At 39.7% G+C, this 23,181-nt stretch overlaps 1 protein-coding gene across 8 annotated transcripts in view; it reads right to left on the reverse strand.

The window, feature by feature from the left end:
- flncb (filamin C, gamma b (actin binding protein 280)) overlaps positions 1 to 23,181 on the reverse strand; it is a 52,943-nt gene that overhangs the window by 16,520 nt on the left and 13,242 nt on the right. For 5 of the 8 annotated variants that reach the window (XM_084112680.1, XM_084112679.1, XM_084112676.1 and 2 more), the window contains exons 2-26: positions 15,970 to 16,218; positions 12,729 to 12,826; positions 11,710 to 11,860; positions 11,482 to 11,600; positions 11,021 to 11,098; positions 10,325 to 10,487; positions 10,043 to 10,243; positions 9,070 to 9,192; positions 7,397 to 7,534; positions 7,162 to 7,288; positions 6,844 to 6,980; positions 6,350 to 6,543; positions 6,159 to 6,272; positions 5,929 to 6,072; positions 5,524 to 5,647; positions 5,267 to 5,427; positions 5,078 to 5,168; positions 4,821 to 4,990; positions 4,572 to 4,689; positions 4,204 to 4,466; positions 2,528 to 3,125; positions 2,273 to 2,446; positions 1,541 to 1,703; positions 501 to 661; positions 86 to 253 (exon numbers count right to left, since the gene is read on the reverse strand). In XM_084112680.1, coding sequence (XP_083968806.1) covers positions 86 to 253; positions 501 to 661; positions 1,541 to 1,703; positions 2,273 to 2,446; positions 2,528 to 3,125; positions 4,204 to 4,466; positions 4,572 to 4,689; positions 4,821 to 4,990; positions 5,078 to 5,168; positions 5,267 to 5,427; positions 5,524 to 5,647; positions 5,929 to 6,072; positions 6,159 to 6,272; positions 6,350 to 6,543; positions 6,844 to 6,980; positions 7,162 to 7,288; positions 7,397 to 7,534; positions 9,070 to 9,192; positions 10,043 to 10,243; positions 10,325 to 10,487; positions 11,021 to 11,098; positions 11,482 to 11,600; positions 11,710 to 11,860; positions 12,729 to 12,826; positions 15,970 to 16,218 — 4,227 coding nt within the window. The remainder of the gene's footprint in view (positions 1 to 85; positions 254 to 500; positions 662 to 1,540; positions 1,704 to 2,272; positions 2,447 to 2,527; positions 3,126 to 4,203; positions 4,467 to 4,571; positions 4,690 to 4,820; positions 4,991 to 5,077; positions 5,169 to 5,266; positions 5,428 to 5,523; positions 5,648 to 5,928; positions 6,073 to 6,158; positions 6,273 to 6,349; positions 6,544 to 6,843; positions 6,981 to 7,161; positions 7,289 to 7,396; positions 7,535 to 9,069; positions 9,193 to 10,042; positions 10,244 to 10,324; positions 10,488 to 11,020; positions 11,099 to 11,481; positions 11,601 to 11,709; positions 11,861 to 12,728; positions 12,827 to 15,969; positions 16,219 to 23,181) is intronic. The other 3 variants (XM_084112682.1, XM_084112678.1, XM_084112677.1) reach the window with 1 other exon arrangement.

Consider the following 23,181-nt stretch of genomic DNA (forward strand, 5'->3'; position numbering starts at 1 on the left):
CAATTTCTAAAAGCTAAACTGAAGCACGTATATACTTCAAGGACCTTGTCCAAACACGTTGTGTGTTTTTCCAGTTTATTTTCACCTGTAGGTCCATACAGCAGCACCTCCAGTGGGGCGACTCCAGCCTTGCTGCAGTCCACAGTGAAGGTCTGGGGGACGTGGGCTCTTACTCCACTGCCCAGACCAGGACCAGAACACTTCACCTTACTGGGGTCCACCAGCTCCCTCACAGGCACCCTGAATGGGCTACCTAAACACCCACAGAAATTACACAGTTATAGTTTTTCTTCATAAAATGACCAAACAGACTCTGAGGTATGAAATACTCAAGCTTTAAATCAAAATGTCATGATTATTTGCTTCTAAATGTCTTAATCAACACTTCAGCGCTCATATTCTCTAGCTGCTAAAATTCAATGTCAATGTTTAATTAATGTGTTGAGTTCACTCAGAAACAAACCATGGAATGAATTATACAGAAGGAAATTACATCATACCTGGGATAGGCAGGCCTCCGAAAGTGATGTTGACATCATATTCCCCAGGAGTGAAAGGAATATACTCCACACTACAGCTGCCATCTTTGTTGTCTTTACAAGACATCTTAGCTTCTGATGGACCCTCAATGGCCAATCCAAGACCACCCGTGCCAGCACCCCTGAAAGAGAGGACAATACAGCCAAGTATTAAGTATTTTCACAGCAAAACTATTCATATAGTGCATGGTTCCTCAAATCCAGTCCTGGAGGGCCACTGACCTGAAGAGTTTAGTTCCAACCCTAATCAAGCACACCTGAACAAGCCAGTCAGGGTCTTCAAAGTTACTAGAAAATTCCAGGTAAGTGAGTTCGATCATGCTTGAGCTAAACTTTGCAGGACAGTGGCCCTCCAGGGCTGGATTTGAGGAAACCTGATATAGTGTATGCTGCTTAATTTTCCATCATTAAAATGATAGGACATATTTCAGCGGTCACATTAGCGATATTTCAAAAAATGTTATTGTCATTATGATGTATACAGCACAGTTTACACAGGAGACACTTTAAAATCAAACAAATTTCTGTTGGTCAGAGTAGCGCCAACTGGAACATCGAAATCTGCGTGGGGAACTTTTTCTCCCTCATGTGAAACTTCAGATTGTGCGGATTCCTACTGATATTACTGCAGAGTATCACTACCGGTGACCACCTTACTACCTTAGAGCAGGGTTCACCAATCTCGGTCCTGGAGGGCCGCTGTCCCTGCAGAGTTTAGCTCCAACCAGCTCCAACACACCTGTTTGAAAGTTTCTAGTATGCCTAGTGAGACCTTGATTAGCTGGTTCAGGTGTGTTTAATTGGGGTTGGAGCTGAACTCTGCAGGACAGCGGCCCTCCAGGACCGAGATTGGTGAACCCTGCCTTAGAGTAAGTAACTATTCAACATGCACAATTTGGTTTTAAAATCTTTTATGGTATGTATTTCATACTATCGAGACTTGGTTTTTCCAAATTAGCCCTTCATGTTCATGTTCAAAGGACGTTCATAGGAATATGTACCTGGTCTCCACAGTGAAGCGGTTGGATTTGTTGACCAGACCCTCTTCCAGACCAGGACCGTAAGCACGTACACGGCTGGGATCACAACCTTCAGTCACCGCCACCCTAAACGGGCTCTTGGGGACAGGTACGTCATCATATAGCACCTCTATAAGATGCACACCTGTACAAACACAAAAATAACATATGTACATATATGAAGCTGGAAAGTACTTTCTCATTCTGGCGAGATCCGATTTGACTGGTTGACTTTAAAGGTGCACATCTAAAGAACTACCACCTTTAAAGAAAAAGAAAAGAGAGAAAAAGAGAGAGTGTGTGTGGCCATATAGAGAGACTGTGTTTTTCTCTCAGTCAATAGTTGTGATGGAATATTATCAAGGCATCATGGGGAAAAAAAAGACATCAGCAGGCTCTGCTCAAAACACAATGAACAATGAATGAATTTCCATCTTACAACATTGACCCCCACACAGAACAATCAATACAGCAGCCGTGCTCAGAATAGCAGACCGCTCTCTCTGTGTGTGTGTGTGTGTGTGTGTGTGTGTGTGTGTGTGTCATGATTCTCAGGGAGGAAAGAAATGCCAATATAGCCTGTTAAATTAATGATTAAAGATTAGGGCAGACACTTATACCAGCTTACCTTTTAATTTTAATTAAATTTTTAATTTTAATGATCAGGTTTTACAAAATGACACATCAATTCAACAAAATTACTGGATATCTTACCATCCTCATATGCGGTATACTCTACTCTGTAAGTGCCATCTGCTTTGTCAGTGATGTACGCATCAGTGCTGGCACCTGATGGGTTAACAATACGAACTTTGATGTGGTTTCCACCAATCTTGTTGTGAACCCGAGTGTCAACAACAAAGTGTGTAGTGACCTCTCGGAGTACCCCTGTGAAAATATAGCAGAATTTGCTAAGCACAATGGTACTAAACACATTCAACCAAGTGTGATTTTAGATGCCCTCCTTACCTCTGGGCTCCACTCCTGGACCATAGACCTTAATTCCACTGGTATCAAGAGCAGGATCCACTTGCACCCTTGCAGGGAACTTAGGAACTGCATGTCCTCCATATTTGATCGTGATGGTGTACATTCCGTGGAAAGGAGGGATGTAGGTGATAGAATAAGTTCCATCGCTGTTATTCTGGACATGAACCTCTGCCTGTGTTCCTGAATCTGAAATAATCTCGATGGTCAACTCCGCCTCCCCTGCTTTAGAGCAGTCCACCGTGAACGACGCTGCTTCATTGACCTTTCCTCTCTCCAACCCTGGTCCACTAGCTGTAACCTTGCTGGGGTCGAAGACGGACTGCACCATGGCTTTGAAGGGGGAACCAGGGATGTGAGCATCAGCAAACAGGATGTTGATGGAATATTCTCCAGGCTCAGTGGGCAGATAGGACACAGAGCAAGATCCATCTCCATTGTCCTGGCACTCAATCTTTGCTTCACACGGGCCCTCCACAGTCAGCCCGAGACCCCCTGTACCTGCGCCTTTAGTGTCGATGGCAAATGGAGCGGGTTTACCCACAATACCACCCTTCAGGCCAGGGCCATATGCTCGCACCTTGAAGTGAAAATGAGACAAAACTGTTGTCAAGATTGCCTTTCAATGACGTATCAAACCAGAATTGTTAGAAACTTTAAAATAATCAGGAATTAAAAAGTAATTTAACCTGAAAATGAACCAGAAAATATAATACTTTAATATAATTATATTATACACGTGGCATATGTGGTAAGCATAATAATAGATTCAGAAACTCTGGAATTTTAAACAATTAATGCACACCTAAGTTGTAATGGCCACTCTGTGTGTGCATCGAATTTTCAATAATTCAATGATACAACATGCTTTTACAGTGCTAGAGGACAGTCCAACATTTTTCAAAGTCAGATGGTATCATTTATATCCATTTATGGTCAGAGATCTGTATCTCTTTTGGTAATATACAGACAAATTATCTAATGATCCTCAGTGCGACCTCGGCCCAGTGACAGAATGGAGCAGCCATTCCACATGCGGATGAACACTTGAGTTACACTTACACACACTACACCTCTCCCAGACAGATTAATAAACACAAACTGTCTTCTAATCATTTCCAACAATGGCTTAATGGCCTTTTGTGTTTGTTTTTGGCTTCTTCAGTGACACAACTGATATACAATCTGGAGCATCTGGCTCACGGAAAAAGAAAACGCTCACTGGAACAATCCAGCACTGTAGAGAACAGGCATATATACAAACAAGAAAAGCACACATAAAATAAAATTCAATTAAATTGGTTTACTTTGGAACTAACATTGCTGGAATAAAGAAACAGAGGATCAAGAAATTATGTTTTACAAAATCTGGTTCTAGTTTAGATGGATCATTCTGACTTAGTGGTTAGTGGCTCTGAGGAACTCTCTGAAGGACTTGTGAGGTAAGGATTGTTTTTAGCCTTAAGCTTGAGAAAGGATCCTAGAGTGAATCGAAATGCCAAAGCACAATAAAAGCACTGTCTCCATCAACAGAACACTGATGAGATCATTTAGGTAACAAATATTTTATATTATTTGCAGTAATCAGGAAAATTACGGTTCAATAAGACGATGACATATAAACAAACAAATCACATTCTCCTATTTGTGACTCCTACCTTTGAGGGATCTGGAGGCATCACCCCCTCCACCGTGAAAGGACTTCCTGGCACGGGGTTTCCATCATAGCTGATGTCAACTTTGTAGGGCCCCTCTTCTGGCGGAATGTACTTAACTGTGTGCACCTCATTGGATGCTCCAGATTCCACCTTGCATGGGATTGGCCGGCGAGAGGGTGAGGTAATCTTGACATCCACCTTTCCTTGACCTCCCGCACCATGTGTATTAATGGTAAACTCCTCATCTTTCCCTACATCCACTTCTAAACACGCAGGCACAAAAAATATGTACAATATGTTCAATCAACATAGTTATTATTTCAGTCCGCACATAAATAGCCTGAAGATTTGACTTGCTGTGGACTTACTGGTGTTGAGTCCTTGAACTTTGACCTTGTTGAGATCCAAAGGAGGAGCGATAGTAATGGTAAATGGGCTTTTGGGGATGGGGTCACCACCATGGCACACAGATATGCTCATGTTACCCTGGATCACACAAAAAAACAGGACTGAGCAGGATATTTTATAATTCCATAATAGATTTATAATACCATAATAGCATGTGACCACATGGTGACCATTTTTATGAAACGTAGCCCACTGCTGGAGCATCTCACCTGCTGTAACGCAGTGTAGCGCACAGTGAAAGAATAGTCATGGTTATCAATGATCTCAAAGTCACTGACGGCTTCTCCTTTCCCAGCTGCAGTGAAATTAACCTCAGGTGTGGCCTTGCCTGCTCCTTTAGTGTAGATCGTGAAGTGGGTCGGCTTGCCCACTTCCACACCTGTGACAGAGACACATAACATGCAGATGAGATGAGCTATTTTTACCTACTATTTTTCTAATTTCAGTTGCTGGAAATGAAACTGACCTGTCTTGCTGAGCCCAGGACCCTCTGCTTTTACCTTATTAGCATCATGGGATGGATCAACTTTGATACGGAAGGGGCTGATGGGTATTTCCTGTTAAAAAATTTGTTAAAAACAACAACAAAAAAAAAAAACATTTTTAGAACTCAAATAACAAACCGAATAATTTCATATTATAGACTAAGACTGACCTGATCCGCAAAAAGCACCATGATGGTGTAACGTCCGGCTCCAGGGGGTGTATACTTCACTGTGAACGTGTCGTTGTCATTTTTAATGATGTCAAAATCAATATCTGCTTCGGCAGGTCCCACCACGCCAGGAGCACACTTAATCCCAATGCTAACATCTCCTAAGGAGTCAGAACAGATATAAAAAAGGAAATAAGCTCAATTTCCAAATTTCAAATATGAGTTTAAATAACGTTAGCAGTCATGTTTGCTCAGACCTTGTCCGGCCTCACTGCAGTCCACAGTAAAGTATGTGGGTTCGTTGGCCTTCAAGCCAGTCTTCTCCACTCCTGGACCATGAACCTTCACATTCTCTGGGTGACTGCCTTCTCCAATGGTCACCTGAGAAATGTAGAAAGACCATAGTTACATATTGTAAAACTAAGAAGTGAAAGCTTTTGGAGGACAGTGGTTCTAATAAAGCTGTGATCCAATATGGAACCTATGATCTAACATGGTCATGAAAAGGGAAAGTGTGAAATCTAACACTGGAAAAATGTGGTCATGAACTTTCATTGAAAGGCTGAGCTGTTGTAGATCCAATTCACGAAAGTTCTTGACAAACAGCAACATAAAAATGTCATCAGTTGGCTGAAATCTGCCTGTTGACAGTGAGCTCTCACCCTGAATGGACTGTTGGGAACATTGACCTCTCCCCAGGTGATGATGATAGTGTGTTTGATGGGCTTGGTGGGTATGTAGACGCAGAAATATGTACTGTCACCGTTATCTGTGATCTGGATATCGATGGGGAAGCCTTCTGAGTCCTTGAATAAAAGAAGGACAAACACATTTTGTACCAGTGAAGTGAGGCATGAGGCATGAAGCATCTGGGACTTGTATGAAAATGTACCTGAGCATAAATCTGTAGATGTCCTCTTCCAGCTCCACTGGCGTCAATTGTAAACTCAGCAGGTTTGTTTACGATGCACCCCGTTGGCTCCAGCCCAGGTCCGTAACACTTAACCTGCATAAAAAAAGAGTTAGTTCAGTTACCGCTGTCATTTATTATTCCCAACAAATGTGCAATCATTATTATTAGACCTTCTCAGGGAAGACGTCATTGGCTGCAGGGAGGATGTGGGCCATAAAGGGGCTGTCTTTGATATCTTCATCATCACAGATGACATGGACCGCATAGTCACCTGGCTCGGTGGGCCAGTACAAAACATCACAAGATCCATCACCCTTGTCATCACACTCTATTTTAGCCTGCGAGGGGCCTTCGATGGAGAAACCTGTGTATGGAAGTGAGTTTTCCACCATTACCAAGGCATCTCATCAGACTATTATACAGTGGTTCCTGCACTTTCCTGCAAAGTTTAGTTCCAACCTTTATCATACTCACCTGCCTGTAACTTTCTAGTAATCCTGAAGGCCTTGATTGGCTTGTTCAAGTGCGTTTGATTAGGGTTGGAGCTAAACACTGCAGGAAAGTGGACCTCGAGGGCCAGAGTCGAGAACCCCTGCCATAAACACTAGATCCCTGGATACAACACCAGCTCAGGAGGCTCAATGACGTTAAAGAAGATTCTTACCCAGAGTTCCAACCTCTGTGCCAATGGCCTCAACCACAAAGTCAGCTGATTTGCCCACCATGCCCGTCTCCAGGCCTGGACCCCATGCCCTCACCTTCTGAGGGCCTGCATCTTCACTTATGATCACCTCAATTGGGCTAAACACACACACATTTTGATCAGAAGTGAGAAGTTTGTACATGATAATCTGCATAATTCCTAGATTATCTCTTTAGTAATTTCCATATTCTGTTTAATCCTTTTAAAATGGATTTCAATATGTTCTTTGATGATGCGTAATAGATATCAAACTGTACAGGGGTCTATATGCGCCCTTACCTGCGGGGAATGGCATGGCCACCCCAAGTAATGGTGATGATGTATTTTCCAGGGAAAATGGGATAGTAATCACATTCGTACACACCGTCTCCCAATTCTTGTACTTTCACAGGCTCATCGCCACCTCCTGAAAACACAAAATTTCATTCAAACTAACTGACTTTGCAAAGCAATGCTGATTAAAACAGATAAAAATGAACAATTGTTGCTTTAGTAGAAACAGCTGCACGCATACTTGGCCCTTTGACTTGAACACGTAGTTCTCCACTGCCTGCTCCCTTCGTGTACACTTTAAAGTCGGCCACCTCCTTCACACGCACACCCTTGGGCTGCAGGCCACGTCCAATGGCCCGACAGGCATTTGGGTTACTCGCTACAAAGAGGAAAGAGTGTTTTTTATTTGCTGTTGTTGTTTTTTTTATCTCACAAGGTGAAAAGTAAAAGACGGCAAAAAAGACCCATACACACATGAACGTAGAGGTTGTCGAAGTTAGTTGAGATTATGCATGAACCAGCACATGGACCCAGCCAAAGGTACGAGCAAGAAAGAACAACCAAAGACAGAATGTTTCCTTTACAAGCCTATGACAATGCAATAAGCAATCTCATAAAGACTCCATTAGGAATGTAGTGAGAGCACAAAAATGAAAACTACAGGCAAGCTGATGTATGTTTTCAAGAGCTTATAAAAAGGCACTATATATGCAATTAGTTACAAGAACCAGCTGTGAAAAATGTAACCAAACTTTAACAATATTCTGCTCAAATAAAACAATTTTTTATTTGAAATACGCGGCCTACTGTTGGGGTTTGGTGTTTAACCCATCAAGTCCACTAATGAGCACTTTTAGAGCAATAAAATGTCTATTAAAAGCAGCCCAGCTAAGTTCTCTAAGTTCTTTCTCATATCTGATCAAACAAATTCTTCTCGCAGTATCTGTTTCTTCCAGCGCTGGATAAAAAGGCAGACAAAAAGTCTACAAAATAATGTTAGGTGGAAAATGTGGAAAAAATGAATTTAATAATTGAGTTAGTTACTTTATTGTATATTTTGGTTGTTAAGACAGATAATCAAAGCATTCCCATTCTCTGAGTTAGTATTTATGGAACAACATGGCCAAATCGAGCAATTGCACAGGTGATGATGATGATCATGATCATGATGACAATGGGATGAGGATGATGATCTTTCAGACGGTCACTCAGCCATTGGCTCTCTGATGCCAAACCAAGTGATGGCATCTTGTCTTTATGCTTTATGCTTAATATGCTTTTAAAATTGCAGGTGTGAAACAGACCCAATGTCAGTTCAGGTTACAGTGAGTAATTTAAACTAAGGCTGTTTTTAACACAAAAATAAAATTAAACAACATAATAAATTATTCTGATTAATTCATATCTTTAGTTTAAATCAATTTGTTACTTTTGTTAATTGTATTTATTATTATTATTATTTAAATAGTTAATTAATTAATAATAGGATTTTGTTAAATTTGTTAAATTCTGAGTTATTGAATCAGAAAATATTAGCAGAATCAAATCAAAAGTGATCCTGGTGCTTTGAGCTTCTGGTAAGTGATCGTCCAGTCCCACCAGTGAAAGGTGGCTCTTTTTCTGCGTCAGTAAAAACAAGACCAGCAGCAGCATTTGCAACACTTGCCTAATCCTCCTCTTATTCGTATTCACACTCTCACTTTTACTCACACACACTTTCATCCCATCACTTCCTGTCTCTATCTGAGCATCCTGTTGATTTTAGCTGCCCCAGAGGGCAAAGCGACAGCGCATGCCAACGAGCCAGAGATGGTGTGCCCAGGAGGACACATCCAGGGTAAGGGGAGGAGACAGTAGAGAGGGGGCCAAGCTCGAGCAGGCATCTGCCACACCCCCCGGGTGGCCCGTACTAACTTGGTCGCCTGGGTTTGGGTGGTGTTGGGGGAGGCACTTTCTTGGCCTTTTCTGAGGGCGGCGTGCGTATAGACTGAGGGATTATCTGAACCGGTGAGCCGATCTGCCGGCCGCTCGAAGGAGCTAGAACAACACACACAGGCGAAAGGAAAGAGGAAACACAATAAAGCGTTTCGTCATCATCGGGAGGGTGGTGGACCCCTGGAGCAATGAGCACAGAGCTCAAACCAAACAACCTGGTCTCAGTCAGTGCCACAGAGAGCGGATCTCTCTGGGAGTTGTCCAGTATTAGCATGCTGTCAATCAAACAATCTGAAGTCATTAAGGTACAGTCACATTAGCGAAATTTCACGGGCAAAAAAGGTCCATAGTCTATTGTCAACAGCATAGCACAGATCACACCGAAGTCACTTTCAAAACCAGCAGCTATCTGTTGGTCAGTAAGGCGAATTCATGTAACCAACAATGAGTGAAATTTGTGAGCAGAACTTTTTTGCCCTATTGGAAAGACTGTTTTTTGGCCACGAAATTTCGCAGAGCAACAGTAAATGTGACTGCACCTTTAGAAGGGTAAAATAAGCTCTTTAGGTGCATAATGCCCCAGCTGAATAGGCCAGCTTACTGTAACTTCTGTTTTGGATTCCAGTCTTCACTCTAATGTCTTTACCAGTTTTCCTAACTAGCTTCAACAGCAAGCGAACCAACTTAACCGGAAAAACAGCTGGTTTTAGCTGGTCTTTTCAGCAGGGGCAGTAGACATTTTAGAATGGAATACTTTTAATGCAGCAAAAAACAACAAGTCGAAGGTTCAGGCAAAAAATGCACTTGTTGTTTTCTTGGTGCATTAACAGATTTGGTGTTAAATAATTATGTAACTGTGACTGTGACTGTAAAAGAACTCTGCAGGACCTTTAGCTAATAAGGTTACATATTTTCAAGGAATTAAGTCAGGAAGTGAGGACATGGGTCTCACCCTCTGAGATGTGAACAGTGAAAGGACTTCTGGGTATTTGTTGGCCAGCGAATGTCACATATATAGTGTGAGGGCCCTCCAGAATGGGGCCGTAGGTGCAGCGGAAAACACTGTCGCCCTTGTTTTCCAGAATGATCTCCACCGTGTCTCTACGACCCTGAGAGTCCACAATGATCACGCCGACATCGCCTGCTCCTGCACCTGAGGGGTCACAAATACATGAAGGATCTTTATCTGGTCTTTAGTTTTAGACAGCAAACAACATTGTTTTCCTGACATTACCTGCTGTGTAGATGTCAAAATACGTGGGTTTATTGGCCACATTGCCCACCGGTTCCAAACCTGGCCCACGGGCCTGCACTTTGTTTGGATCTCCCAATGCTTTAGACACATTTACTAGGAAAGGGCTCCTGTCAATGTCCTGTCCAGCAAACAACACCTTCACCTGGAGGAAGACAGAAATATCCCTCAGATTGAGTTACTCCATTTCATCTGCCACAGTTTAAGAACCCTTTATCACATCTTAAAAAACTGCTATCAAGACCCAAAAAGATTGTAAAAATCATTAAAGGAGAACTCCGGTCAATTTTAACATTGAGCTCATTTTTTTTGTAAATTTGGAGTGCTGTCAGTACAGAGAACAACGACAAAAATCGATGTTGCCTACACCGTGTTATCCTCTTTTAAAAATTTGCACCCTGTTGACTTAAATGGGGCAAGTTTTAAACCTGCTTTTAGCCTCTTAACATCCTTGATGTGTCATTACAAGTGCACAGCCAATGTGAGTGATTCCTTCAGAGTGAACACGGTGAATCTGACTGCAGTAGATGTGAAAGATATGAATCGCCAACTCTGATTTTTGTCGTTGTTCTCTGTACTGACAGCACTCTAAAATTGACCGGAGTTCTCCTTTAATCTTGAAAATATGACTGGAAAGTGACAACAAAAGCCAGTGTGGATTGCTTATTTTATTAGTACCTTATGAAGACCCTCCACTTTTGGAACATAGACCACAGAGTAGCTCCTGTTCTTGTCATTGTTGGGAATTACTCTAGCCTGCGAAAAAGGACATATTAGTAAGACATTCACCAGTTAGTTGTCAAAACATAATTTTTTTAGTTTTTTTGGTCTTGTGTACAGCCCCATCAGTAAGATTCAAGTATGCTTTATTAACAGAAAGCATACTTGAATCTTACTGATGGGGCTGTAAAAATAAAATTTTATTTTATTTACACACATATTTATTTAGTTAACTGAGATAAAAATAATGAAATTATTAATTGTATTAAATGTTATTATTATTATTATTGGGTTTTTTTTTTTTTAGGTTCAATGAAACAGCAAAAATCTGGCCAATACCACCAGGAACATGCTTGGTGTACAAGTAAATATTTGGCTTGTTTTGATCATGAAAGAAGTTTGATGAGTTAGAAGATGACCTCTTCTGTGTGGCCTTCTGGATCCTCAATGTACACCAACACCTCTCCAAGTCCCGCCTCCACAGTCTCCACCACAAACTCAGCTGGCCTCAACACGACGTTGCCTCTGGGCTCAATACCTACAGAGAGATTCAAAGATGCAGAGGTGTGGGTTGAGGTATAGTAAATGTTGTATCTCATACTCACAGTCTGGCATTCTAAAGTGTTAACATCATCTGTCCTTCTCACCTGGCCCGTAAGCCTTGGCTCTCTTGGGGTGCAAGGTTTTAGATCGCAGAGGGGCACCAGGCTTGAGCTTGGCTTTGGGGAACTGAGACAGGTAGGTCATCACTGAGTGCTCGTCCACATTAGGATCCACAATCTCCTCTGGAGCAATCACCTGACAGGGCATAAGTGCAACGTTAGAGCTCAAATGTCACAGGCTACATAGTGGTTGATCTCTGATTTCAATCCTGATTCCTGGATGACATTAGAGCAATATCTTTCAACCCAGCTCTTGGGGCAACCAGTATAACACATTTTGAATGTCTTCTTCACCAAACACACCAGATATAAATTATTATTTCACTTGTAGAGGGAACATTGCCCTGTAATGGCTACATCAGATAGCGAAACACTGCAAAAAAAGATGAAGAAGCATGACTCACTGACTTTATTTGACATATTTTCTGAGAACTGTTACTGCCAGAATCGATTGCCAGATATAAACAGCTCTGCGCTGTGACGGTCTACGGCATAAAACTGATGAAGTGCACTTAAGGTTTTTAAAGCTGTGGAAAATATTTTCTGCCTCTCCTCTTCCCTCAGTCCCGTCTTTCATGTCCAACTGGTTAAGTGTCCTGCTATATTTAACGCTAGGCTTGACGGTTAAGAGCTAAGTGGAAATAGCTCTAAATGGTATTTAACACAGCAGAAAGATGATGGAGATTGAATGGGAGACCAACAGGGACAGGAAGAGAAATATGCATCATGTTATTAAAACCCATAACTTAAGGCTCTACCTCTCCCGTTGCAGTGATATCCTACATGCTCAAAGCATTCAATGACCTATGGTTTTCTCTCAAGAGACGTGGACTCTCTATCTGACTCAATTACACAAATTTGTGTTCTAGTGTATTCTTTATATCAACTTTTTACAGTCAACACTGACCTACAAAACAACCAGTCCTCCTCCGCTTAAGAAGAAAACAGCCTGAAATTAGGCTAGATGGCATAAGTCCTAATAAATATGAGTGATTGCTTCTTACCTGAGGCACACCGAGCCAATCGTCGGCTTGCTGCATGGCTTCTCTCGCATTCTCCACTGGCTGACTCGGGTCCCATGTCTCCCAGTCCGGACACAGGCCTTAGATGAAGTGAAAGAAAGAGTTAGCAGATTTATATAAATAGTTACTCAACTCTTTATGAAGCACTGATTTTCTAAACTAGAACAGGACTACAATGCACTGTCCAACTTTAAAATGATCTTGCATTTTGCATGGATGTACACTGAAGAGACAAGTCTGAGCTTTATCTTGGGCTGCAGGCCCACTGTTCCACAGCGAGGAACTATTAAAACCATGTTCTTTAGTTCGACTTGACCTTAAATGCTCTCAGATGTGCAGTTTCCCGTCACTTCACCTTTTTTTTCCAACCTAAACGCGGTTAGGCTTGTAGCACCAAACGCTTCCCTGAAGCAAACACACACTAGTGCCGTCTGGAGTAAAACTGTTATTATATGCTGGATTACACTCAAAGAGCAAGAGGTGTTTAGTTCAAATGGAACAAGAGAGCCTTGAAACCACAAGACTCCTCACTGACTGCCAAAACGTTAATATCAGATCTGGGTTTGTTTTCCAGGATCCTCCAGCACAGCGGCCCCATACTTGGGTCGGACAGTGAGTATCTGTAACAGGCCCACTCCTGCTGCTAACCCTGATAAACCTTTAATTTTAGTTTTTTAATGCATTTACACTTGCCAAAAGTGGTATTTACAGTTCCCTGTAGATCCAAGATGGTGGCTTAAGGGAAACAGAACCACTGTTAAGAGCGGAAAACAGATTAGAAGGAGGAAACTACAGGGGAGGTAAACAAGGTGTGAATGTGGCCACAGATACAGCCTGTATGCAGCAATGCCTGAAGGAAATACCAAGATAAAGAGTAAAGAATAGAGCTATTTTGTGGGGAATGCATGGTTATAAAAGCTATAGAGACGTCCCAAACATGGTTTACTTTCCATATAACATAATAATTAATCATATAATCTAAAGGGGTGGTCACTCTACACATTCGTTCCATTGACTTCCATTCATACGCATGTGAATGCGGCTTAAATCAAATGAGAAAAAAAAAAAATCATATCATTTGAAAAAGACCAATCACAACTTATGATATAAATTTTACAATGAAATCATAACTTTTAATGTCAGATTTTTGTGTCAGAAATCAGATTTTTTAATGATTTTGAACATTCTTTCAGTGCAAGTCAATGGAAGATTAGTTTTTATATAAAGTTAGCAAAAATTAAAAAACGAAATGCAAGCAATGTAACAAGCATATAAACACTGAAATACTTGAATAAATACTTAGTAATACATTACTCCTGCTAAGAGATGCTTTTCCACACATGCATGAGGAAAAATATAATGAAGTGCATGTTGGCAGGAAATATGGCATATAGCAGCATGTGTTTTCACTTAAGCATGGTTGCTGTCTTAGCCTCTGACACTTTCCATTCAGTTACAGCAGAGACCAGTGGCTCATTAGCAGCTAGCAGAGCCAACAAACTCATATAAACCTGAAACATGCAAAGATATCACGTCTTTCACCTCAGGGTCACAATGTCAGCCCTTTAAATTTGAAGACAATTGTTGTTTTATGGCCACATCCTTCAGTTTGTCAGTAAAAGAAGGAAAAATGCAGCAGTGAAGCCATCTGATCTAGCAGTGTAATTGTTTAATTGCTCAATAGTAATAGTTGACGTAGCCTATCACCTCTTGCTGGCCTCAACCCAACTTTTAGTTAGCAGACCTTTCAGTTATGACCTTTAACTGCTTCTACTGATGAATCAATCTTAATATTACATGCTGTTTTTGACACTGGTCAAATACCAGTTCTACACTTAAAAGGATATTGAATGTCAGAGCAGTGCATCTATTGTGACCCGATGTGCCTGGGTGTGAACTCAGCCTTGAGTGCAGCTCAGAGACCATAGTGTACAGCTGTCTTCCACCCACCGCCACGTTTACACCTGCTCTCTGTTCTATTATGACTAAAGGACAATGAAACTGCTGTTAGCATTTGACAAACATGTTTGACTCTTTTAAACACACCTCAAAATGCCTTGTCAGGAGTTGAAAACATTTCAACACTTGCGCTATTGTGCTGAACAAATCAAGGCATTTAGTACTAATTCTTTTTGTGCCTTCAAATCGGTCTGAAATGAAAATTCACCCAATCTATTTTCTAAATGCATGTTGTTGATCTTATTTTGAACAAGTCATCCATGGAAGTTTCAATTTTTTATTTTTTTATTTTTTGACCCTCCAGTGAAACGTCAGATTTCGACGTATGTCGGATTTCTCCAATCATTTCGTTGACTTATACTCCGGCCCTTTCTTACAATTAGACCTGCCTCCACCCTATCAATAACTCATAAATTGAGCCAAGTACCTTCCCTTCATTTTTTCCTTTTCAATAATCCATTTAACTCTGAGGTAAATAACAACATGGAAGAAAAAATATGTCTTTACTTGTATTTCATCTCAAGTCCTTAAGTCCTCAAGTCTTTATCAAGTTCATCTTGTCCCTGTTCGTAATCCTAATGCTTATCATTAACTATCCCGAGAAAATCTGAAGAAAATTATAAGTTGATAAGAATGTTGCCAAATACCGGCACTAGCAATAACCTCTGATTATTTGATAAGAATTTTGTAACAAGAATGTTGATTTAGAAACCTGTTCTGCTTGGTGGTGAAATCAAGGTAAGTTCTTATACACATCCCTAATTCTCCAAAGGATATATGGCCAAGTCCTATACTGTCCTGAGTACATTCACAATGCCAGAATGACTGCTTTGATTATGGAGTTGAGAAGGGTGGACACGTGCACTTCCAAGCGGAATTGACCCTCCATTAAACCCTCTCTGAACTGCATGGGTTTCTGGATTTTCCACTAGTATAAGTCCAAACCTATCCAGAGGCATTTGATTTATAAATCATGTTTTGGAAAGGAGTGATCGTTTGTTTTGAGGTCACCAATTGTTCTTTTTCTCTTCTTCCCTTGGCTCTGGTTTTTCCATAGTGAGATCATATGCCGTAATTATCCGACCAGCTTCTCATCTTCTGAGGTAAAGCAGATTCTGCATGACATCGCCCTAATGATTATTACTGACCCCTGAATCTACTTAATGAAGCTAATGAACAAAGTTTTCCATTTAATACCGCATGTGATTAATGTACCATGACACATCTGTCGCCAAGTGGTCATAAACCACAGACTTCTGCTCACCAGGGGCACAATTATCCACCAGGGCACCGAGGGCTTTGCCATCTCTCCAGTCCCTGTGGAAGTTGTTGATGGGCAGCTGGGGGACCTTGTTCTGGATCCAGCCCAGAAGGCGTTGTTTAGGTGTCAGCTTCCTGGCATCCTCATCGTCCTCATCCTCCCACATGGGCATAGAAATGGAGTAGTGCAGGATTAGGGTCCATATCAGCCCCAGGATCAGTTTTAGGTTGCCATCCACTATAGCTTTACTATCTGCAATGAGAGAGAGAACGATTTAAGGGCATTACTCCACACAAGAGCACTGAAGCATGTTTTGTGGATATATTGGAAATCATAAAAAGACAACTAGCTGAAAATCTGTATGGTTTTTGAGATTATTTTAGATCTGAAAGTATCAGTGCTTTGCGTAGAAAACCATAAAACATTCTGAGGTTGGCTTGTATTTCTCCTGTGTTACCACTGTGAAAATATATTAGTTTAGGGTAAAGAGTGGCAAGGACTCATGTCAACATACTGTACACTAGGGGAAAAACTGTTTTCAGGCCAAATATGAGCTTAGGATACAGACTGAACATGAGAGGCTGACCCTATACTCTACCTTGCCTGAAATAATGGCAACACCTGTGTTTATTTTTCACATGTCCTGTCCTCCCCAGCATCGCGTGTGTTGTATATTTGGGCCGCCATCGTGCCATTTTTTGTTTACTCAGAGAGATTCGCAGCACACTGTTTGCTCTGTTCGCCTGCTGTGTTGATAGCTTTTTCACAGGTTTAGATGTGCACAAATAAACAGCAAGGATGAACTCTCTCAAAGTGGATCTTATGGCTTACTAAACACATGCACACATGTGACTATGACTATGACCCATGTATTTCACTTTCATTCAGTCAAAGTTTAAATTTTCGAATAGGGTACACATTGTTGTCACATTACTATCCCATTACTAAGTAGTAAAGACACAAATCCCATGTTTGAGATAACTTATTATGTTAAGTATCTAATAGTATAATAATATTAATAATATTTATAAATATTTAATAAAATAAATCAATAAATTCATAATTTAATTATATTAACTAAATATATTATTATAATTAAGACAAAAATAACAGAAATTGTTTTTAGAAATATAATATTCAGACCCAAATGAGGGTTTTTTATACTCAGTTATTCATGGAAAGTGCCACATGCACTTTTTACTCAACCGTTACCCAAATCTTTCCCTACACTGCTCTGCTACAGTCAAAGACTCTGGACTACAGCGTGGAATATGAATCAAGAAGATGGACACTACTAAGCCACTGACCGAATGCCAAAGTCTGATGTCACTTAACCCTGGATCTGTGGAATGAGGTCAGTTTAAATAAAACACACACATACACAGATGAAACTTAATCGGGACGCTGGCTGAATCTGACTACACTTTGCTTCAACCCCCAATGGAGCTGTCTGCACTAAATGCTGCAATGTGCGCAGCGGTCTGGGGGTAATCCAATCCCTCCAATCGAATAATACTGCCAGGTCACTTTCTGTTTTTCTCTCTCATTTTCATCTCGCTGTAATAAAACAAGTTCCAGATCGAATTCTTCACTGATCTTTGATATATTACTTTTGAGATTTTCTAGTAAATTTGGCAAGTACAGTGTGTTGCGCTCACTGTGGCCCCCTCTCAAGAACAGGGTTTAATGTTTTTGGGTTCCTAGGCTCTCTAGATGTTTAGAAAGGAATGCACGCTGACATTTGTGTGCACTCCGCTGCATCAGCGCCAAGCCCAACAGAAAGAGACAGGGAGAAAGCAGTTGGCAATGTAAGAAAGTATAGAAACAGAGAATGAGAGAACAATAAACAGTATCAAAGAGGAAGGCAGAGTTCAGTATTACTATTTCACTTCCTTTAATTCATACACACACTACAGTTAAAAAAATGGGGTCAGCAAGGATGCATGAAATTGATCAAAAGTGAAAGACATTTAAACTGTTAAAATAACTGCTGTTCTTTCTATTCATTACAGAATGCAAAAAAAATTACAATAACTGTTTCCGACATTTATAATAACAAGAGCAGCAAGACAGCATGTCTGAATGATTTCTGAAGGATCATGTGACACGGAAGACATGGAGTAATGATGCTGAAAATTCAGCTTTACATCACAGGAATAAATTACATTTTTAAATCAATTAAAATAGGAAACATTTTAAATTGTAATAATATTTCACAATATTACTGTTCGCCTTGATAATCATGAGAGACTTTAAAATAAATAATAAACTTTTTTTAAATAATACAAAATCATTTTTTATCATGCCAAAAAAGCTGAAAAAAGAGTAGAGAGAGACACGAGTGAAAATGATCAGGTACAGGCAGATATTAGCAAACACACAAACACACAGCTCAGCTGTTAACACTCGCAAACAGGTGTGTGACGGCTGTTGTTGTATGCCAGAGGGGATAAAGATCCTCATCAGACAATATAAAACATACACACAACATAAAAGGTCACACACATAAACACACATAGCAAGCATACACTGAGCAAGCACTGACAGCTATTTGGTCTACTTTTCCTAAAATAATTTAAAGATTAACACCTAATAGAGCGTGTTTGTTTTAATTCCCAATGCCGAATGACTTTAATCTTTTCAAACCACCCTGAGAAAACCCAGCAATGTGTGCCCTAGTAAAAACAAACAAAGTCCTGAAGGTAAAGCACATTCACTGACATACAGTACAGCACCAGCAAACAGCTGGATTTAAACACACTTAATGAAAGACATCAGAAGTAAGTGTTTCCTTCCGACAACATAAAGTGCAGTGGCTGCAAACGAACCCTTGGAATTTTGAGGAACCGCTGATGACATTGGCCAGGAATTCCAGCTCGCTAGGGTACTGCACAATCACATAATGGGCAGGAAAACAAATATGGGATCAGGGCCTGGGAAAAGACCATTAAGGACAGAGAGTCAAGAAGAGACGGCTTACGGTGAGTGCAGGGGATCATTTAGAGAATGAGCAAAAGTGTTCTCATTTGTCTCCCTCAAAAATGAGGCAACAGATTGTTGGCACATTACGGGGGGGGTTTTTCTACATTTTGTGGATTAATAATCACAGTAAATGGTTATATTGGGAAAATTTCAAATCTTCACTAAAATGTTTAAAAATGCTTGAAAATTAGATCACTTTTAATAAGTAGATTCTGAAGAAAAATGTTGTTAATGTAACTGTTGTTAACTAAAACTATTAAAACATATTTCTTGTTAATGTAAATAAATCTGAAATAAAATAAAATATAAATATTAGATAAAAACGAAAATTAGACTTATTCAAAAATAAGTTTAGGTTGACGTATTAAAATTACTAAAACTAAAACTGAAGCAAAATACTAAACAAACAAAAATGAAAATGAAAACAGAAAAAAAGGCAAATTCAAAATGGTAATAAACACCATAATTGTATATTAATAACACTAGTGGTGTTTAAATATTTTCAAATATTGTTCAAAATAACTAACTGTAAATATGAAAAATAATGAAATAATAAAATATGCTTGCCTTAGCACAACTCATAATAAGTACAGGTATAAGGAAGAGCAGCAGTGCTCCACAAGCACAATCTAATGTGTGAATGCAGTATTTCTCTAGCAAATGTCTCTGTGAGTAATGAAACACTTTCCTAACCCTGATTAAAGCCAGTCTGGATCATTCACATCCTCCCACCACTGAGCCACACCAACAAGACGAGATAAAAAATAATGAAACAGATGCTGGAAGCATTTTATAAGCCACTGTTGGCAAAAGCTATAGGGGGAAAACACATGTAGTGGAGTTACTGCAGCGAGCACTGACGCATTCATCTTGAATCCAGCTGTGGATAATTGCTGCTCCTTTCAACTTACAGAAATTGCTTCATTTCACTGATGAACGAGCGTATTGTCATTGTTTGGAGGTTCTTCAGAGGAGGGAATTCACTAAAAACAGATTGCGCCGGCTGATAGTGCTATTTTGTTGTTTTAGCGACTGGTGTTAGAGAACATAATAATAAAACGCTGCAAAAATGCCAACAATTGTGTGCTGAATACAATTTGCATGCTGTAACTTCCCATCTTGCAGGTTGGATCTGAATGCAAGGATGTGGCAGATGCAGCAGTTCTGTAACAAGACTAATTTACATATAAAATAATGTGTGTTTGTAGAATGACAACTTTATAAAAGAAAAACCTCATGCTGCAGCAACATACCAGCAAAGTTTTGTGTTGTGATTGGTGGTTAAATTGGATAACGTGATGCAACTGTTTAGTGAATTTACCCCTCAACGTATTCTTTAATTACACACTATAAAGAAATTTGCCCCAGTTCAACTTAAAAACTTAAAATCAGTTGCTGCTTTACATTTTTTGGCAGAACAAGTCATCCTAACTAATTTCATGTACATCTTGCCAAGTTGAATCTTGTATAACTTAAATAAGAAGTTAATATAGTAAACTATTTTGATGAGGTAAAGTAATGGAAAAACATTCTGTCATGACTTAATTGATCATATCATTTTTTTACAGTACATGCAAATGCCAAAATATTCACATTGCTTACCAGTATTCTGCTATAAAGTCTCCTGCCAGAAAGGAGATCCTCATAACCACTGTAACTTTTGGCAGTGTCAGGAGAATTGGAATTTTCCTGGCAAATTCTGAAAACAACTTAATTTTTCTGATATGTTTGCCAAAAACTTACAGCATTTTGTTTTCAAATGATTGCGGTTTCACAGTTTCAATTGTACCATATTTGTTACCTATTATTTTTATTTTCTAACATATTTACTGTTTTATTAAATTTCTAATAAGATCTCTGTCATTCCGAGTTGCCCTTTGAATTATCTGAGCATCCGCCAAATGACGCCATGACACATTTCTACAGCTTAGATGCATCAGGTGATTGTCCACTGTTGCTTGGTTGAGCAAACAAACATCGCAGTCTGCCTCGAGGAGACAGAAAGTTTGCCATGATCACTAGGACAGAAGAGACAGAGACAATGGCCTCTGTGTGGAAGAGACATTCTGCCTCAGGAAATATTCAACCCTACATCCACACACACACACACAAACACACACACACACATCGCTTCAAGAGGGAATGTATAATACATGAGGCTCTGGGATATTTTGTTTCACAAATGTAAAGACAAACTAATCAATGAATATACAATAAACAATAGGAAAGACAAGAGCTGCAATATTGTAAATAAGCTGGATAAATAAATGTGTATGTATTGACCAAACAGTAAAATAGTCAAAGGTAAAAAAAAAAAAAACACAAAAATTGTCATCATTTTCCCATTATTCCCTTAAAGCCATATAAAACATGCAGCATGGCTCTACAGTACAATCCTGCTGTCCAAGTAAAAAAAACTACACAATTTCAACACACAGTCACAAAGTGAATGTCCTGGAGGCCTTGAAAGGAGAGATAATAGAGCAGAGCACATGACATGAATTTCAGAGTGGAGATATGAGTTATACAATACACTTAGGGAGCTGACAGACATTAAGCAGGTCACACACATACACACACACACACATGGACCCCCTTGTAAGTCATGTTTCATTCGTCTTCACTGTGAAATATTTACTGCTGGTCAACATTCTGTGACTTTGGTTGTGTCTGGTTTCTTGCAAAACATACTCCAATAATCTTTGTTTTATTTACAATCTTTCTTTTTTTTTTTATCTATTTCGATCAAAGGCCATTTTTGCGAGCTGAAGATGATAAATACAAAAAAAGTGAGGGAGTTTATAGTAGTTCTGGATTCTAGTCAGCTGCAGTGTTCATACTCAGAGAGAGAGAGAGAGAGAGAGAGAGAGAGAGAGAGAGAGAGAGAGAGAGCAGGGATTCCCCCAATAGCTGTGGAACTATAACGCTCTTGTTATCGGACTTTCTCCAGGAGACGCACACAAAACACAGATTAATCTGAAGTCACATCCTGAAGCTGTGGACACTCCAAATATTCAGATTACATTGTGTGAGCATGTGTCCATTGTCCAAGAGGGCAAGTTCACAGTTCTCCAGAGAGGCCAGAAAATATAATTCCATTACTGTGCCTCTCCAAGAGGCAAAGATAGAAAATGAGGAAAAGAGAGGGAGGGAATGAAGACATCATGGACAAATACCATCAACACTCACATTTTCCACAGGATCTCCAAAGAACAATGGAAGCGTGTTAGAGATACTGGTAACACTTTACAATAAGGTTCCTTTATTAAACATTAGTAAATGTATTAACTAACATGAACTAACAATGAGCAATACATTTACTACTGTTTTTGTTAATCTTTGTTAATGTTAGTTAATGAAAATAAAGCTGTTCATTGTTTGTTCATGTTAGTTCACAGTGCATTACCCAATGTTAACAAGATTTTAATAAAGTATTAGTAAATGTTGAAATTAACATTAACAAAGATGAACAAATGCTGTATAAGTGCAGTTCATTATTAGTTAATGTTAACTAATGTAGTTAACTAATGAACCTTATTGTAAAGTGTTACCGAGATACTGTAGAAAACACACACACACACACACATATCAAGCAGCAAACATTTCATTTGAATTACAGACTGAAAGGCAAAGTAGACTGACTCTCAGCACATGTACAGCACATCAACATCACACCAAGAAAACGTGTCATAAATGCTCTCGGAAAAAGCATGTTGAGAGATAATCAAATGTTTCAAGTTATCACTATTGAGGCCAAGGTTTGCAGGGGGTTCCAATATTTAACTTATGTATTTTTTGTGTGTGTGTGAATGCAGTGATATTTCTTACTTTTCATAATAAATGTCATAAAATAATTATAATATAATACATCTCTCTAGTCCCTGCACATACAGTATCACACCACACTTAGTATGCAGCCAAGCATAAACTTCACATCAGTGCAGAAAAGTTCACATTTCTAACATTGATGCATTTGCACAATTTAATTCAGAACTTCCTGTCTTTGCGGTCACACATTACTTCAGAAATCCAACTGCTGCCAATGACGACAGGAAACATCTTTTACTTAACAAGCTAATAAGTGCCACTTAGACATGAGAATCCATGTCAATGAATTACATTTATTCCTGAAACAAGAACAAGCCGTTACTGATTACAGGAACATGTCAAACCACTCTAGAGTCTAATGGATTCTATCCTAACTTTACGTGATTCTTTAACTGACAGCGTTAT

The sequence above is a fragment of the Abramis brama genome (genome assembly GCF_963993115.1).
Source record: "Abramis brama genome assembly, chromosome: 4".
NCBI lineage: Eukaryota > Metazoa > Chordata > Actinopteri > Cypriniformes > Leuciscidae > Abramis > Abramis brama.